General features: G+C 35.5%; 1 protein-coding gene across 7 annotated transcripts in view; it reads right to left on the bottom strand.

Moving 5' to 3' along the window:
* Positions 1 to 10,456: 10,456 nt before the first annotated feature.
* The window catches only part of slc4a4a (solute carrier family 4 member 4a), a 101,967-nt gene continuing 94,459 nt past the window's right edge, over positions 10,457 to 17,964 (bottom strand). For all 7 annotated transcript variants that reach the window (XM_088629018.1, XM_088629021.1, XM_088629020.1 and 4 more), the window contains 2 exons: positions 16,131 to 16,207; positions 10,457 to 13,369 (listed from right to left, as the gene is read on the bottom strand). In XM_088629018.1, the coding sequence (XP_088485144.1) occupies positions 13,264 to 13,369; positions 16,131 to 16,207 (183 nt within the window). In that variant the 3' untranslated portion in view covers positions 10,457 to 13,263. The remainder of the gene's footprint in view (positions 13,370 to 16,130; positions 16,208 to 17,964) is intronic.

The following is a 17,964-nucleotide window of genomic DNA, read 5'->3' as shown; positions in this document are numbered from 1 at the left end:
CTCTTTTAAATGATTATTTTGGTTGTGAAAGACATTAATTTGATATTGCATTAAAAGAAGGGCACTTCATTTAATTGCATTATTACAGTAAGTACACAGTAGTGCACTTGAGGGCATTACATTTATAACATGCAATATGCATTTGTTTCACTAGATGGAGCTCATACACTTTATTTGTGGCTTACTACGCCATACAGTATATTGCATTACTACTGTAGGTCTATTGTACAGTATATGAGTAGGAAAGGAATCACTACTGTAAGAGATGTAAAATAGTAACACATGTCTAAATAATACAGTTAATAAGTTATTTATATAAATAAATGCATATTGCAATGTATCCCAAATACTTCATATGTGGGAGCAGACTCCTTCATCCATCCACTTTGTGTGTCAAACATTATGAGCCAGCATGTACCACTACACAGGAAAAAAAATTGCATTTCAAAATACAATTCATGTGTTTTTGCTACAATATTTTGAAAGTCAATCATCAGACAAAGCCACAGGATGACCACTTCCTGTTTGAAGTTAGACTGTGTTTTTTTATTATTCATTTTTTTGTGTCTATAATGTTAAGTGATATTAACGGGGACTTAGGAAAAGCTGGTAGAGTAAGATCCAAGAAAACAAGAGTTTGTCGACACTGGACTAATTAGAGACAAAAGCAGTAATTCAGTAATGTTTCTTACAACCACAAAGCCCTACAGCGGGTGGTGAAAACTGCCCAGTCCATCACTGGGGTTACCCTCCCATCTATCCAGGACATTTATGACAGACGGTGCTTGAGGAAAGCTCTAAGCATAATCAAAGACCCCACACACCCCAGCTACCGACTTTATGATCTGCTACCATCTGGAAAACGGTACCGGAGCATTCGGGCCCGGACTACCAGACTCAGAGACAGTTTTTACCCCCGCACTATCAAACTATTAAACTCCCAGCCTCTCTCACTCTCCCTCTCACCTCACCTCTCACCTATGATCTGAACCTCACAGTGCCTTCTTCCTTTCTTTCTTTCTCACCAAAAACCCAAACACACATTGAAAATCTACCTCTACCATACATGTCAAAAGCTCACTCCCCATAATTTCTATCCCTTTATTTTATTCTGTTGATGCATATTTTTGCACATAACCTGTTACCTTTTTGTTGTTTTGCACATTGCCTGTTGTTGTTTTTTGCACATTGCCTGTTGTTGTTTTTTTTTGCACATCGTCTGTTGTTGTTTTTGCACACTGCCTGTTGTCTCCGTCTTTCTTTTGCTACACAATTGTATTGTTGTTGTTGTTTTTTCTCTTTGTACTACTTATGTCCGAGAGCTAGCTAAATAGCATTTCGTTATACCATATACCATGTATATGAGTGTAATGACAAACTTGAACTTGAACATGAACCAAACAAGCATTAATTCAACCACAGTGTGAACATTGGTTGAACATTGGAAAAAAAAACATACTAATTGAGCTCTATAATCTAAAGAACAGGAGATAATGACACAACGATCCATGGATAATGTGGATTCATGGTACAGCAGGAATGTCCAATGCTGGGACAGTTGATCTGCAGGTTTACATTCCACATCAGCTTTTAAAAATGTAAAGAAGCTCATAATTATGGGTTTAACTGGACCATCTTGGCATCAGATGCTGCTGTTTTAAAGAGACATAGAAAACCCACTGACAAACCTGATCTCCAAGACCAAGATTGGACTGGCTGTAGGGTGTTTGCAGAGTTTCTGGCTGCTGCTTAGTCAGGAATATGTCATAAGGCAAAACAGCAAACTTTTTTTAGGAGTGTAGTGTCATCATTTTCTTAAAAGATATTATCTCCAGTGCTTTAATATAGTACTGCACCTGTGATCCACTCCAGGCAGGTTCTCTTATTACCAGACAGCTAATGACATGAATATAGAAGGTGGTTAACTGATATCTATATTGTCACATACTTGAATGGATTTTCTACAACAGCTCAAGCTGTTAAAAGGGTCAAAACAAGCAAAAACATTTTGGCAGTGATCCAGAACAAATCCAGAAATATATGTTTGAGGGTCTGGAAGTACTGTACATTAGCCATCTAGTTTGAAGACGAAAAAGTAAGTAACTGCTTTTAAGAGAACTAGGTTTATGTTTGGAGTATTTTTATTCTGAGAATAACCCTGTGTCAGATGGTGTTATGTGCTTAGAACTGTCCCAATTGGCACTGGTATCCCATGTACCTAGGATACTACATGGAGATCTTTTATATAAAATAAAGTATAAAGTATTTCAACTTTCTGGATAACTTATTTTTATATGACGGCTGTCTAAAGAGCAAGTGCTTACGGTATCATTCTCTGTATTGTATGTTTCCCACTACTTCATTCACTGTGCTGTTCACATTCAGAACAGAGTGTACTGTACAGTGTAATATGGGATCAGACTATTGTACATTACTTCCTAGAGGCAGCTGAACTTTTAGCTAATTCGCTTCTGGTGATTGATTTGGGAGGAAAATTAATAACAAATTCCTCATAGCTTTATTGAAAACTGTGTAGCATAGCATCAAACCCATCATCTCACAGGGGATACATTCAAATGCAAAACAATTGACTTTATTATAAAAAGCAGGAATGCCAACTAATCATGCATTCACTTTGAACTCTTCAGATTCTTTTCTAGTATATATTATAGAAGACTATAATGTTTTTTTCAGAAAACATAAGAACTGTTAGAAATGTGAAAGCCACTTAGCTCATCTCGCTTGTTTGGTTACTAGTAGTTAATTGATATGAAACTCTTCAGCTGTTTCTATAATGACGCTATGGAACCAGATTTCACAACTTAGCTGGGCAGCCTGTCCCATGCACACACACCCCTTTGTGTAAAGTGCTTCCCATTTTCATTTTTAAATGCGTTACTCTTTTACCACTATTTCATTTTTCATTGCTGAGTTATGGTTTGACTGTTGATTCTGAAGTACAGTAGGACATACCTGACCAGGTATTAAGCGAGTAGAGCCTTTAACTCTTTTTTGTATGTAGTACAAACCTATATTTTTTAGCAAAAATGGGACATACAGCCTCTTAATGTGACAATTGTGAAACAAAATCATTGCTACAGTAAAAATACAGAAGTCAAACCCATGCTATATATTTAAAGAAAAATAGTTTAAAAGATTATACAGATTTATATTTTCAAACACTGTTTCATTATTCCTGAAATCATTACCCTTTTGCTTTCATGAGAACTGGAACATAGATCATTGAAGGTATTTATTATCATAAGTCAAAGATGTTAGATTGAAAACTGTGGGAAAAGTCACAGACCTTACAAGATCAAAGTAAAGACCAATTTTTAGCAATTAACTGTCTTAGCCTGGAAAATGCTAGATGATTTTAGAGACCTGTCTTGACACAATTTAGGTCAATCCTGTCTTGTGACAGGAAAATATTTAGCTTTCAAGGCATTTTGTCTTTAACCCTTGCTTTATATGTCTAATAAGAATTACTGTAAGTTTAATAATACCTGAACCTTTATTCAACCTTATCAGATATATTCTGCTTTTTCACATACATGTATAGCGTAAAACCTGGTTTTCACAAGAGTTGTGCACGGACATAATCAGAGTCTACCAAATGACATTCTGAGGACAGGGGATGAAGAATGATTTAACTAATGTATATTAAGTGCTCCTACCCTGGAGTATATTTTTCCTGAGAGATTTCGCTTTCCACCTCAGTGATTATAGTATTTCTATCATACCAGTTAGATCATTATTAAGTACAAGACAGAAAATGAAGACTGATTGCATGTAACTAAACTTCCGTGATCAACACTGGAAAATTTCATGTCAAAACGAATTTAGCATTTAAGAAAAAGACCAAATCTTTCTAAATAGCTAACAAAAAGCTTGCACGGTTTTACATTTCGCTTCTTTGTTTGATCTAAATAGTCTCTGAAAGTATAGGCTGACCTTCTCAGCATTTCAAAATGGGTTTCTGGCTGACGTGAATAGAAGCCTTAACTGTCTCGTAAGCAGCCATAGGACACCACCTACAGCGCAGTGTTCTATCTATATATGTCAGCATGATATTACAATATTAAATCCCTAAAAAAGAAAGCCAAAACCTTTCTTTTAGTGCTGAAGGGGATTTTAACCTTAGTTATGCTTATGTTATCCTATTTGTACTGGAATGTGGAAAGAAATGTCATCAGTCTCCTTTTGAATCTGCTTGCATGTTCAGGTTTTTGATAATGTAAGTTTCTTGAATCATACACCTAAACAGGCTTATTACATGCATTTTGAAAATAGAACATTCTGTACTCTGTTCGTTACAGTGTGTTCACCTCACATTTGTTGTTTATGTGCAATTCTCTACAAAATGCCCAAATTATTGTAATAAAATCACTGTCAAAACATCTTGCTCTCTCCAGGGACCACTATCCAAAATATTTTACACAAATAAATATATGCCTGTGGAAACAGTGTTCTCTGACACCTTAATCTGGCAAAGAGTGATGAAAAACCTTGCTATGCTGAAAGTCCTAGGGCCTATCAAACAATCAGGAATGATTAATATCACAATGCAATAATGCATTCCTTCCTTTGTTCTGATTGGTACCTACGTGTAGTACCGGCCTAACCAACATCAAAGTTTACTTTTTCTCTGAGAAAAACAGATGAAATTCAGGCCTAAAATAGGAGTTTGTGTGATTCATAGTAAAGAGAATTCACAAAGCAAAGCTTGGCTCCAAACCCAGGTCACAGGTATGATATTGGGAAGCATTACCAATGTCATACAAAGTGCACTCAACCATGTTCAGGTACAGTAAGTGGAAGAAGACGTGGCCTTAAATGTCCTGACAATGACATTATTCCTCAATCTGGAGGGTTATTCTGACTATAGACATGAAGAATGCAGACTCACCCCTGCATTAATAAGCAGACTCTTATTACTCTGCTCTCCTCCCCACTGATAGCTGATGTGCAGTGAGTGTTCTGGCGCACTATGGCTGCCGTTGCATCATCCAGGTGGATGCTGCACATTGGTGGTGGTGGAGGGGAGTCTCCATTACCTGTAAAGCGCTTTGAGTGGAGTGTCCAGAAAAGCGCTATATAAAAGTGTAACGAACAGTTCTTTCCGGACCCTATGCGGACGACACAATCCGACGAAGTGGGGAAACACTAGGGAAACGTCATGCAGGAATACGGGGCTGAAGACAAGGGGGCGTGTCCAAGGTGCGCTGGTGCACGGGGGAGGTGTGGCCGAGGCAAACAATCCGAGAGAGTAGTCCTTTGGGAATATCCAAAACACAAGGGTAAGTCCAAAACCAGAAGATCCATCAGAACAAGGAATTAAAAACACGAAGGCCGGGTCGGAACCGGCGGACAGGGAACGGGAACGGGAACAGAGATTAAAACCTTAACGGGACCAGGCGCTTCCAGGTCCCGGACTCGCACGATACGGAAATCAGATGCAGAGCCCGGATGAGCGTCAGCGCCTGGCTTTTAAGGTGGGCTGGGAATAGGGAACAGGTGCACAGAATAAAGTCTCACGTGAAAGGGCTGGAGCACCCTTAAGGAGGGGGGGGACTATAATCGTGACAATAAGTGTAAGCAATTATTATTATTATTATTATTATTATTATTATTATTATTATTATTATTATTACCTTTGGGCTCATAATTTACTTCAACTGTGAGTTGTAAAATCTACCTTCCAAGAGTGAGAAACATAGACCAGTACAGCAAGTCACAGAGACCACTGTGAGGGTTCGAAAATTAATGTTTTATTCCTCAAGTACATTGATTTACCAGAAGTAAATTTAGATTAAATTTACAGGTGGTATTTAGAACTGGCTTTCTACTAGAAGTAATAGCATATTTAAAAGAGAATTGGTGCCTCTGACAGACAGCCTACATGGGTCTGACTGCATGGAAACCCATGAGGAAGATACTATACAAAGGAGAAGGCTTTATTGCAGAGTTAATAGAGATTCTTCCACTTAAAAGACTATGAAGTGAGGCTTCCCTTTACTATTATGGCTAAAAATGTCCTCAAACTGCTACCTAAAATCCAATCTCTTTATATACCCAAAACAAGTGTGGGATTAATGTTTAAGAAGTATCACAGGCACCCTCAAACCAATTTATGTAGACAGGCTTTATTTATTTTCTTGCTTTGCACCCCAGAACATCCAAAGAATGGTTTTGTCAGTTCTATTTATTGGTGGAGTCAGATTATGGATCCAAGAGAACTAGCCTTTAACCAAATAGTGATACCTGTAGCTGATGCTGAATAGCAATTCTGGTAGCAGTATTCAAAGTAAAAAGTAATTTGATCATTTATTTTTTACTCAGAGAAGGTATCTAAGTTATCAGACAGTATTAAAACATGCAAATACAGAAAGAACTAAAAAAACTGGAAAACATCACTGGCATAGATTGAAACATGATATTTGGACAGCTGCATGTCAATGAGAGTAATGTTGATAAGGTCAGCATTGCACATGAAGCTAGTTTATGAGGGACTTGATACACAAGTAAATCCAAACTACCCATTCAAGCCAATCTGGTCATCATGGATTAGATTATTTGTTTCCATCTGCTTAGAAAAACCCTTGCAAATAATTTAATATCTGATTTTGGCAGCAATGATGGACTATAACTACGGTATAGCAATCTACAGGGTCTTTGGCTTTTTAAAAGGAACAATCAAGAATGGAGATGATTTTTATTCTAATGGAAACAGCCATTCTCGGACAGAGCATTACAGGGCTAATTCGATCCCACGCTGTCAGCATCTGTTCAGGTGGAATGCCAACTAATACAGAAGATTTCCACTGCTGCATCAGTTGAGCAGCTGCCTTTAACTCCTGTGGAGTTTACTAGGGATCGTAAATTTTCAGCTCTGTTAGTTCAGGAGGTAACTGAGATAGTTTCAATGCGTATAAAATTTTCCTGATCTTTTCCAAGTCTGCACTGGCTTCACAAATTTAGAGATGCAAATAGCAATCTTGGAAAACTTCATTAATCTGCTCAGATACAAGGACTGGAAATACACAGTTTCTGAGGAAGAAATGGTTTAACACACAGATAAACAACGTTAGTATGATAGTATATTATGTATACAGTATGTTTAAGTTTTCACAATATCAACAACATATTTTTGACCTCCAAGCCCAAATCTAGGCTCCATGAAGTTGCCCCTCTACAAACAGCACAACTAATGAATCTCACTGATTGTGTGTAGTGGTCTGCTTGTGCCATTGAAAGTAGTGTGTGCTACTTTCATTACCAAGCTATCACTTTCTGTAAGGTCACAGGAGAATCGAACCAGTCTCATTCATTTGTGTTCCATCTGTGGCATTGAAAGTAACTGCTGAGCTGCTTTCATCCTTGAGATATAGTGTTTTCACATAAGTGCTGTCAAACCCCCCAAAAGGACGGATGCTTCTTTCAACTGGACAAACTCGCACTAGCAGAGCAGAAATGAATGACACCAGTTTGGTTCTCCAGTGCAGTTGTAAGGGGTTTGGGTGACATTACTGCCTTTGTTTGTGCTGTTTATAGGGAGGCCAGCTTCATGGAGTTCCACACCCAGTATGATGTGGAAGGTTTTAGAGAGGGAAGCAACAAAAATGTATTATAAGAAGAAGTGTTAGATGCCGAATTGAACAGAAATTAAATTGTCCTCCTAAGACAAGTATGCACTCCACACAGTATACACAATTCTAAGATTTTAAGAATTTTGTAATCTAGACAACATGGATCAAAAACATAAAGTGAATAAACTAAAAGCACAGCTCAATACAATTCAACATTACCGTGACTTTACAGAAACAACCTCTGGTTTCATTATTAAAACACCTGCCAGTAATATTACTCTTCAATAAGAACAGCCTTTTTTTATCCTTTGTGCAGAAACCATTGACTTTGTAATGCTTATTTTGTAATCTGTGATCATCTTCAAGTTGTTCTGGTAAAATAGAGCAATGTGGACATTGTACAGTGTAAAAATACAAACATTTAGTTCTTTTGATGGGTAAATTCAATAATGGGATTATTTTTGCTTTTGTTGTTCATGAAAAATAAAAGTTTTAATATGGATTTTAGTACATTTATTTTTTATTACATTCCATATTACATGTATTATTGGTATGTACCAATAACAAAATATTACATACAAAATAAAAAATATTAATGTGATTGGGGACCTATTGGCATTTGATCAAATCAAGGTGTACCAGAAATATTTTTATAGTAAAGAGACAATTGACATGAAGATAATAATTCCTCTTCCTCTGAATTATGTTCAGAGGAAACATAATTTGCCTACATGGAGATTTTTCTCACTGTTTGCCTTAAAATCTGAATGTTAAAGGGACAATTGAGATAGTATATTGTTTGCACCTGAAGTCAATTCAGTTCCATCTTTTGGGTTAAACAAATTGATCGAGCTGAAGCTCTTAATGTTGAAGGGACAAATGTACTGGCTCCTTCCAAATAAAGTACCGAGACAATTGGCTCACTGATGTCTGTTCTTGATCAGGTGTTGGCTGTTGGGTGATTAGGCACCCATAATAGAGTTGTGACCATTCTATCAGTGTGGCTTAGGTTGACTTAGTTTGAACTTTGTAGCTAAAAGGCAAAAAAAAATGTGAAGGGCAAAGACTTTTTTGTAAACTGAAATTAAATAAATTCAGTCAGAAAAATAGCCCAGAAACTGGGCATACTACAATTAACAGGAATAGTGAAAAAGTCTAACATGTCTAATTATCAATCAACCAAAAATGTTTTTTTTCACTGTAGGTCCTTATCATGTTGGCCAGGAATCCTCTAAAACAACTGTCTGTAAAATTATCAATAACCTGCAAGGGGTGAAGTTGACAAAATCCAACTTCAATGGACTAGAAAGACTGAGACAGCAGGTTTACAAAGGCTACATCACAAAAAGTAAACCTCTTCACCTACAAAGCATAGTAGAGATAATGTCATAGCCTGGGCATCCATAGTTGCCTCTGGAACTCACTCTTTAGTGATGATGTATGACATATTGGAAACACATTGAATTCTTAAGTTTATAAAAACATTTTTCCAGGTTATGTAGAAGAATGATTTCATATTAGGCAGCTGGAACTCTGCTATGCAGCACGACAATGACCCAAAACATAGGTGAAAAAATCCTAAGACTGTCCAAATCAAAATTTATTTTACAGGTTTGTTTCATATTCCCACAACCGTTAGTATAAAGAGTCATCCTCTTGTGTCTGGTTCATGCTTCACTGTTGAAGTTCAGTGTTCTGACTTTGCCAAAGCCTTTGAATCGCCAGTATAGAACATTTTCTTAAGCCCAAGGTGCATCTGGACTAATTCCACAGCAGCAATATCTTTTCTGTAGTGAGGTGACCACAATTATACACAATTTTCTAAATACTATTAAATTCTACACCTTTCACAATGCTTTTAAATATCCTAATATTTTGTTTGCCCTTTTTACCCACATTGTAGAGGATATTTTCTACATGTCTTAATATAATTAATTTAATTGTAATTATAGTCAGACGTTTGGAGGAGTGGGTAGGACTTTTGCTGTAGGATTGTGTGCTTAAATACTGGTTGTGGCACTGCAGTTATACTCAACAACAAAGATTCACTCAGATTGCTATAATAAAGTATAAATGAGTACATAGACAAGTTACTTTTGATAATAGCTTCATCCAAACACCCATTGTTTTTGTACAGTACTTGTTACTTGTAAATTTACTTTGTGATGTTTTTTACCTCTGTTAACTATGATGTAACTCTGGAGAATTAGGCTGGTATTTCAACAGAAACACACTAAGTGCCTAAAAACCCCATCTGAAAGCATATTGAAGCACTTTCAATTAAGCATGCATATTGATGGCAGTGCATGATATAATGATAAAACAAATTAGCCATGTTACTTTTCCTGTTTGCTGTAGTTTTAAATAAATCTACAAAATCCACCATAGCTTCCACAGAAATATCAAATAATGTGTTTAATATAATGCAGTGTATTACGGCATAGAAATAGAAATCTACACTATTACAACAATATGTATCTGTACTTATGTACCAAAATATTTTAGATTGTCGGTCCTGTGTTTGAGACAAACCTGACATAATTAGCATCCAGTTGTATTTGAAAACTAGTGTTTATACTAACCTTGAATACGATATCCTCCAATCCGCTGCTGTACACACACAGATGGAACTAGCTCATTTATTGCTGTATTGATCCTTTTAATTTAATAAAATGATTGGAGCAAAGCTGTGTAATGGAGCAGATGGAAGGGTTTCAAGCTCAGTAACCCTCCTGTAAAGAGTATCTTTAACCTGGATCAATGACATTAAAGCAAGAAGATATCACTTGTAAACAGCATGCTATTAATGTCCAGTTGTAGTAACAATTGTTCCTATTTTAGGCATAAAAAAAGATAAGAAAACATGGTGAAGTGCTTTAAGTCAGTTTATTTTCAGTATACATTTCATTTGAAAAATATAAATGCTAAAATAAATCATTTCACTTGTTTTTATTCTAAAAAGTCACAATAAAATCAATGAAAAAATATCAATTATTAATATCCTAGAATTAAACGTATGCTTCAAACAGCCTTAGTATATAGAATTTGTACGACATGCTGATATATTTGATTCTCTTTAAATAAACTCCATAAGTGATTTATGTGGTTATAACATTGCCTTATGGTGAAAGTACAGTACACTCAATTGTGCAGAGCTACATTGGTTTGGAGAACAGCTATAAATTAAAGAAATAACACAAGGAATGAACCAAACAGTATGGATTTATAAAAGATAAACATAACTTTAGGGATACATTACAGGTCATCGTAGTAGTTGTTTTTTTTTAATTGTATTTTTATCTTATTTCTACACCATTCTTTATTTTTAAGATTAAGACACAGAAACTTTATTTTTTTTTAGTCCCAAGAGTATAAACTTTAGTAGACAGTGGAATACTTCTTAAAAATGCTGGAATTACAAATCAAAATATAAATTAATAGTTGTTAAAACTAAAACAGCATCAAAACAAACTAACCCTTCTATAAAATAGCTCAATTGATATATACTGTATTGATAGTTACCTGCATCATCATTTTACTTTACATGTATAAGCCACTTACTGTAGGTAAGCTACTTGGTGCAGAATAAGCGTTACTTCTTATCCAAATACAGTTGGCAATCTGCTGAAACCTCATTTTTAGCATTATTGTGCTTGCAACTGGGGAAAATGTGCTGTATATATAATTGAGCCTGTGTTGGCCATAACAAGAAAACATGAACCTGTAACATGAGTCATGCAGCCGTTTTACAATGTGAAAAATTGGACTGAGCTCAACTGAACGGCAAACTCTTCAGAAATAATGTCACACTGATGGTACTAAACCCATGGCTTAATCTCCAAATGTCATGTTTTCCAAGGACATTCTGAAACAGGAATTACTAAAACATCTAAAAAATAACACTACAGTACATCTCCAAGAATCTTAAAATCGAATTTCAAAAAGCATATGGGAAATTGTTTTAAATGTACCCGAGTACTTCTCCAGATCCAACCCAAATGAACTGCAGGTGCAGAAACATTTTTTTTAAAATTGCAATACATTAGTAGTAACTCAAAATGTCTCCTTTACAGAATGATGTGCCTGTTTCTTTCCTAAGACATACAGTAGGTATCTTTCTGGCAACATTGTATCACCAAAAACTATTTACAAGGAAAACAAACACATTGTAGGAACATTACTTTAGATTAAAAATGAAAGATATACTAATACAAATGACTGAATGTTCCTGTTTTGGTTCACAATAGTGAGTGATGACAAGCAAACCGGCTATCTTTTGAGAAATGCCTTTTCAAGGTAGTTATGGAAACATTAAGTGCTGTCCTATATTAAATTTACAGCTTGTTTTTGAGATTGTGTTATAATGCAGCACAAAAGCAGCATGTTATTTATTTTAATGTGGATAAAGTGCACATGTTGCTTTAAAAATATTATTCCATCTGCAAACAGATCAGCTTCCAAAAACAAATCAGTTCTTCACAAAATGAACACCAGGTACAGTATTTAAAGGACTGGTCCACTTTTCTGACCCCTCTGTACAGACACTTGCAACTTCTGAAGGGTAATACCCATGAGATTTCAAAAACAGAGTACTATTTGGTCTTGCAATGATGCAAGGTGCTTTGGAACATCTTCAGTACCAGAGCTATCAAACACTGGGACACATTTATCTTAGTGAGAGAAGACTTTTGATTCAATACTTCATATGAGATATTCATTGTTTTTTGTTAAACAATCATCAAACAATACTGTATTTAGATCATCACTGTGATTACAAACAGCAATAAAAAGGGCATTAATGCAAACAGATCAGAGAATCATTATCATTAAAACTTCTTACAAATACTGTAAGCCTGTCACTATTATTTGTATATTAAAAATGGTTTTTTATTACATAATACTTTTAATCTCTTGATTTTTTTGTTCCAAATGAACTAAAAAAGACAGAACAAGAATAAAGAATATTAATACTCTATTAAAATCCTATGCTGTGCCCTATTAAAAAAATTATTAAAAAATCAACATAGTATGTTTTACAGAATGCCTGGCATCTAAAAATAAGAGGTAGAGCTACAAAAAAGATCAGATTATTCTTTTCCTGCTACAGGAAAGTTTAATTACAGTAATTTCTTTTTTTAAACAAAGAAAAAAGTTCAGATAAGAAAAATAAAAACAGCAGATTAGGCCTCAAACTTCGTTGCCATGTATATTGAAAAATGACAACATGAACTTCACTAATGCAGGACAGCAGATGACAATGGTGATGTTTTGCATAGTAAAGGATGTAAAAACATTTAATATGAGATGGCAGTGCTTAGTACTGTTTGTGCATGTGTGGAGGAAAAAAAAAACAGAAAGATAAACAATTAAGGTTTCTCACACTTAAAAATAATTTCTAGGCATGAAAGTAGCATGGCAACCACAGTGCAAAAGTAAAAACACATCTTTCCTGGGTTATTCAGTTTCAGCTTGTTCTCTTAACAGAAAGCACTAGAGAGGGGAAGACGTCCTTCAGGTTCGTACAAACAATGCTCTGGTCCCTCAATCTTGCTTTCAGGAAAGAACAGAATTCCGGCAGTCTTGATTGCAGAAAGATATAAAGACAGGGTGGAAAGGTTTCTTATGTCTGTGCAAGGATTGGCTAGTTCAGAGAAACAGGCTGGATGTGTGTGCATTACAGTGATGTCTCTGATCCCCGACTCCTCCAGAAGAAGCCATTGTCTTCAGGTTCAAGTTCTATTCTAATCTGAGGCACAGCTTTTATTGGATTTCTTTGCAGCCTGAAAAAGAAAAGTGTCCATTCATCAGCTGTCACAGGTCTTACAAGTGCATTGCAAATTTATCTGCCCCCCTTCAAAAGTACTACCTGTTGCTGTCTGACCTTACAATGAATATAGTTCCAAATAGGACTTTGTTTAGAATCTACTCCAAACTGATCATGCTAAAATGCTTGTGTAAATAATATGACGTTTACAGAGAATTACAAGATTTCACATGCATATTGTAAGTTTTGAACCCTTTTGCTATGACAACCCTAAATAATTCCATGTGCAAAATGACAGTTTAAAAGGTCACAAAATCTGGGTAACATTCTTGTCTGTGGAAAATCAAAGTTTAATTTAACTTCAAAGTTAATGCATGTGACTCTGTAAATTCTGTAACATATTGAATATGAAGCCACAACTCACATACTGAATGCAAATTGACCATGAAGACCAATGAGCATTTGAAACAAATGGATGATAGTGGCAGAGAGGCACTGATCAGGAGATGGTGATTCCTTTGAGTACAGTTAAATTCATCATGAAGAAGTGGATTGTGCATCATACCACCCAGACACTACATAGATCTAGTACATTGATCAAGTCACCTTTCTGAGCAAGCTAGAAACTAGTTAGAGATGCCACTGTGAAGTCAACAGCAACTTCAAAAGTTCTGCTATATACTGTCTACTGTATATGGATGTTTGGTAAGAACGATGTCTTTACAGATTCATCTTTACTCAAGGTTGTGGTAGCGTCTTATGAGGGTGCTTCTCAGGTTTGTCAGGTTTTGGGGAAAATCAAATGGTGCAAAGTACAGGCAAATATTGCGAAAACCTTGCTTGAGTCACCCAAGGACCTAAAACAGGGTTGAAAATTCATAGTTCAGCAGGACAATGACAAGAAGCACAAAGACAAAACCACAGAGAAGTGGTCTGATCAGAAGAGAGTGGATGTCTTTGAGTGGCCTAGTCATTGTCCTGACTTGAATCCAACAGAAACTTTATGGTGAGGCTTGATAATCGCAGCCCCCAAACTTACAGGGTTAAGAAATGGAGCAATTGCACCAGAAAAAAATGGGCAAAAGTATACCACCCAATTGTACAAAGTTAGCAGAGACCTATTCCCAAAAAAACTGACAGCAGAAATAACTGCCAAAGGTGCTTCCACAAGTATCACTTAGGGGGGATAAATACTTGTGCAGTCAATAAATTTCACTTTGTATATCTTCTTAAATACAGGCGTGGTCTCAAATAACTGGTTAAAGAACTTTTGCTAAAAGAAAAGAATTCCTAAATTAATGTTATGTTAAGGTTTATTACATAAGTTGTTTTTTTCACTTTATTATTATAGTGTTCATTTTGTAGAAAGGTACTGTATCCATTGCATGGCTGATTAAGGATAATTTCCATACTAATAATAGTAGTCTATCTTATAAAAATATTATATCTAGCTGTCATTTTTCAAAGTTTGAGGATAAAACACCCTCCATGATGATAATCGATCAATGGTATTTCAGAAACAGTCATACAAAACCTATAAACCAAATATTTCAATTTCTAAATAATATAACGACAAAATTATATTTTTGCTATATTATTTATTAATCCCTTATTAACATTAAGTAGTAAAAACATTTTATTCAGTTGTAATATTGAAATGTGGTGGTGAAACTCAATGAAGAAATACATTTCATATTTCCAAATAAAATCAAAGGTAGAACAATAATACAGTCCTCAATTTCAGTCCTCCCAACCAAAGCTTGGTGCACCTAAACGCTTAAACAGTACTCTACACCAAAATGATCTTATAAAATCTTTTAAAATACTTTTAAGCTCTCTGAGTCTTCCTGTCCTGAGCTCACTGGTAAAGCTTGAAATTGGCTTTCCTGGTGTAAGCCAGCCTGCCCTTGGCTATCTTTGTCTAGAAGATTACCACACAAGATGTGTACATGAAGTGGATCTAAAAAAAGATACTGATTTTTTTTTTTCTTGGAGAACAATTTCAATGTTCTTTTAAAATCAATGGATTTTAACCCCCACAAGTCAGATAACATGGTTACTGTATTTTCAGTAAAAAACACCAAAATGAGAAAAAAACAGGGGAATGACTTGACATTTGAAGAGCTTATTGTTGTCAATACAATTAAAATAATAAGAATTATTATTATTACTGTTGTTGTTTGCGAATGCAATTGCAGGATTATCTAAGGCCACACTTTAGCAAGATAAACTTCTTCAGTAGTTTACAGTCACATGCTGTGGCCAGCACTCTCATGTTGCAGTTTCATCATCACCTGCTGGATGATGGAGGCAGGTTAAGCTCATCTCCAAGGATGATCTGTCATTCAAAATACCATTTTTAAGGACACTTAAAACTAGACACTACATTTTTTCATTTTTGAATGTTTGAAACCCTTTATTTTTTGTATCATCTGCAAATGATCAAATGCTAACTGTAGCTGAATCTAAACAGTTGATATAAATCGGGACAAGCAAACAAACCTGATTTTATATTATCAGATTGCATTCCTTAAAATCAGTATATGCCTCCCAAGTACATTCCACATGTTCTTTCTCACATGTCAGTTTTCCATGAAACGTGATCACTAGCCACCACTGCCTAAATGGACTGTTGCCCTCTCACCCAAGAACTAGCCCTGTTTAAACTGCACTAAACAACTTTATTCCCAGCCTTACTGAGTTACTGGAAGAAGCCTGCTGTGTAAAAAAATGCTTCTAGTAATTGTGCATTTTTTTTCCACTACAAAATAGATTACCTGGACATGGAGTTGGATTTTAAATAAATCCGCTCAGCATGATGTGTGTCGTTCAAGGAAAGCTGGTGATTTTTCTCCTGTGGAATAGAAGACATATGGTTTCTGGTTATGACTTGCATGAATTACTGTCGAGTCGTGTACAGTACATAAGCTCCAGGATCTATTTATGGACTACCCATTCCCTGCTCAATTTTAATTTACAACGACAGTATTCAGAAACATTCTAATAACCACAATTCAGTACTGATTGTACTTCACCAGCATTGTATTTAAATTAATGAAAATGTTATTTTTTAAAAAATAGCTCACTTATGATGGGATAGATTTGTATGACAGATATAATGAGAGGGATTAAACACACAACAAATTAGTATTTGGAAACCAGTAACATAAGGTGCCATTATATATACTCTCAGTATATTTGCTATAATATATTAATAACTTAAATCAAAATACTGGACATATAATAAGCCCAAGAACTGCTAACTAGAAGTAAAAACATACGAGAGCTTCAGTTTACCAGCCATCCTCTGAATACAGGAGATTCATTATAACCTCCACAGTACATTCATACAAGATGACAGTAAATATCCAAGACCCTAAAAATTCTACTGATTAACGTGAAAAGAATTTTACACCCTTCACAAGGACCATTCATGCACATCCTAGACTCTAAACAACCAAACTAGCTGCCCCTGTTACAGCCTTAGTCTCAATAGCCCAGGGGCAAAAAGCAGTGAGGCACTCCCTTCTCACCCCCTGCAATGACAGAATTGCAGCTGGTGGTCTACAAAAGAACTGTAACTTTGGCCCAAATACATCAAGTTCTCCCACTAGGACTTCCGGACTGTCTGAGGCTATTTATCTAAAAGAGAAATATTTCTGGATCCTAAAATAAATCTGAAAAGCAAGTCAGGCCATGACGAACCCTACCATAACCTGGTTAATTACCAGAAAGTAAGCTTATTGTGCAATGAATTTTTAAAGTGTCCTGCTTGTCCAATACAATGCAGTTAAAATATACTGTATGAGTAACATGTTAGTCAATGCAACACAGCGAACCATTGTACAGAAAATACAATTTTCACACTCCTGTAAATTATCGGCTATTTCTACATAGATCTTGTAATCCAATCAAAAGAAAAACAAATCTGAAAAGTGAATATCATGCATTACATAGGTAAAAAATACAATGCCTAGTCACAGTATATTGCTTAGGCTGTACACAGAATGTCCTGCACTTACTGTAACTCACATAGCTATTTATGTTCATATCTAGTTTCAAAATAAGAAATGTAAGCAAATGAAGAAGGATTTTTGTTTCCACTATGCTATGTCATAAAACAAATATATTTTTAATCATTTGAACCTTGTGTACAACAAAAGAGGTTTCTTTCCTTCTAGTCATTTATTTGTACACTGCAGAAACACCTACTCTTAACACAACATGTCCAGTATATAGCCAATCAAATATACAGTATAGACAACTTTGAGTAAATGTACTTTTCAATTATATCTTTCAATGAGTCACAGAATGACATTGCTTCTGATACTTTTATTTGCTTAGATTCTTTAAAAGGCAGAATTAAGCTAAGAATGGGATTAATGGTACACGGAAAAAAAAGTATGGTTAGTAAGACCAAAACAATCTTGGTGGAATTTCAGTCAAACAGAATGATTGAAGAGTTAGCAACAGAGTTGACCTAATAAGAGTCCAGAAAAAAGGGAGTTAGTCTAAGAGAAAAAGTAGAAAACACAAAACCAGACAAGCAATGTGTGAGCAGCTCATGGAAAAAAAAATTCAAACACAGAAAATGAGTTACTAGACAAGGGA

This window comes from Lepisosteus platostomus, chromosome 4 (genome assembly GCF_059453375.1).
Source record: "Lepisosteus platostomus isolate fLepPlt1 chromosome 4, fLepPlt1.hap1, whole genome shotgun sequence".
Lineage (NCBI taxonomy): Eukaryota > Metazoa > Chordata > Actinopteri > Semionotiformes > Lepisosteidae > Lepisosteus > Lepisosteus platostomus.
The sequence above is the reverse complement of the archived record's forward strand: the minus strand, read 5'-3'. Positions and strand labels throughout refer to the sequence as shown.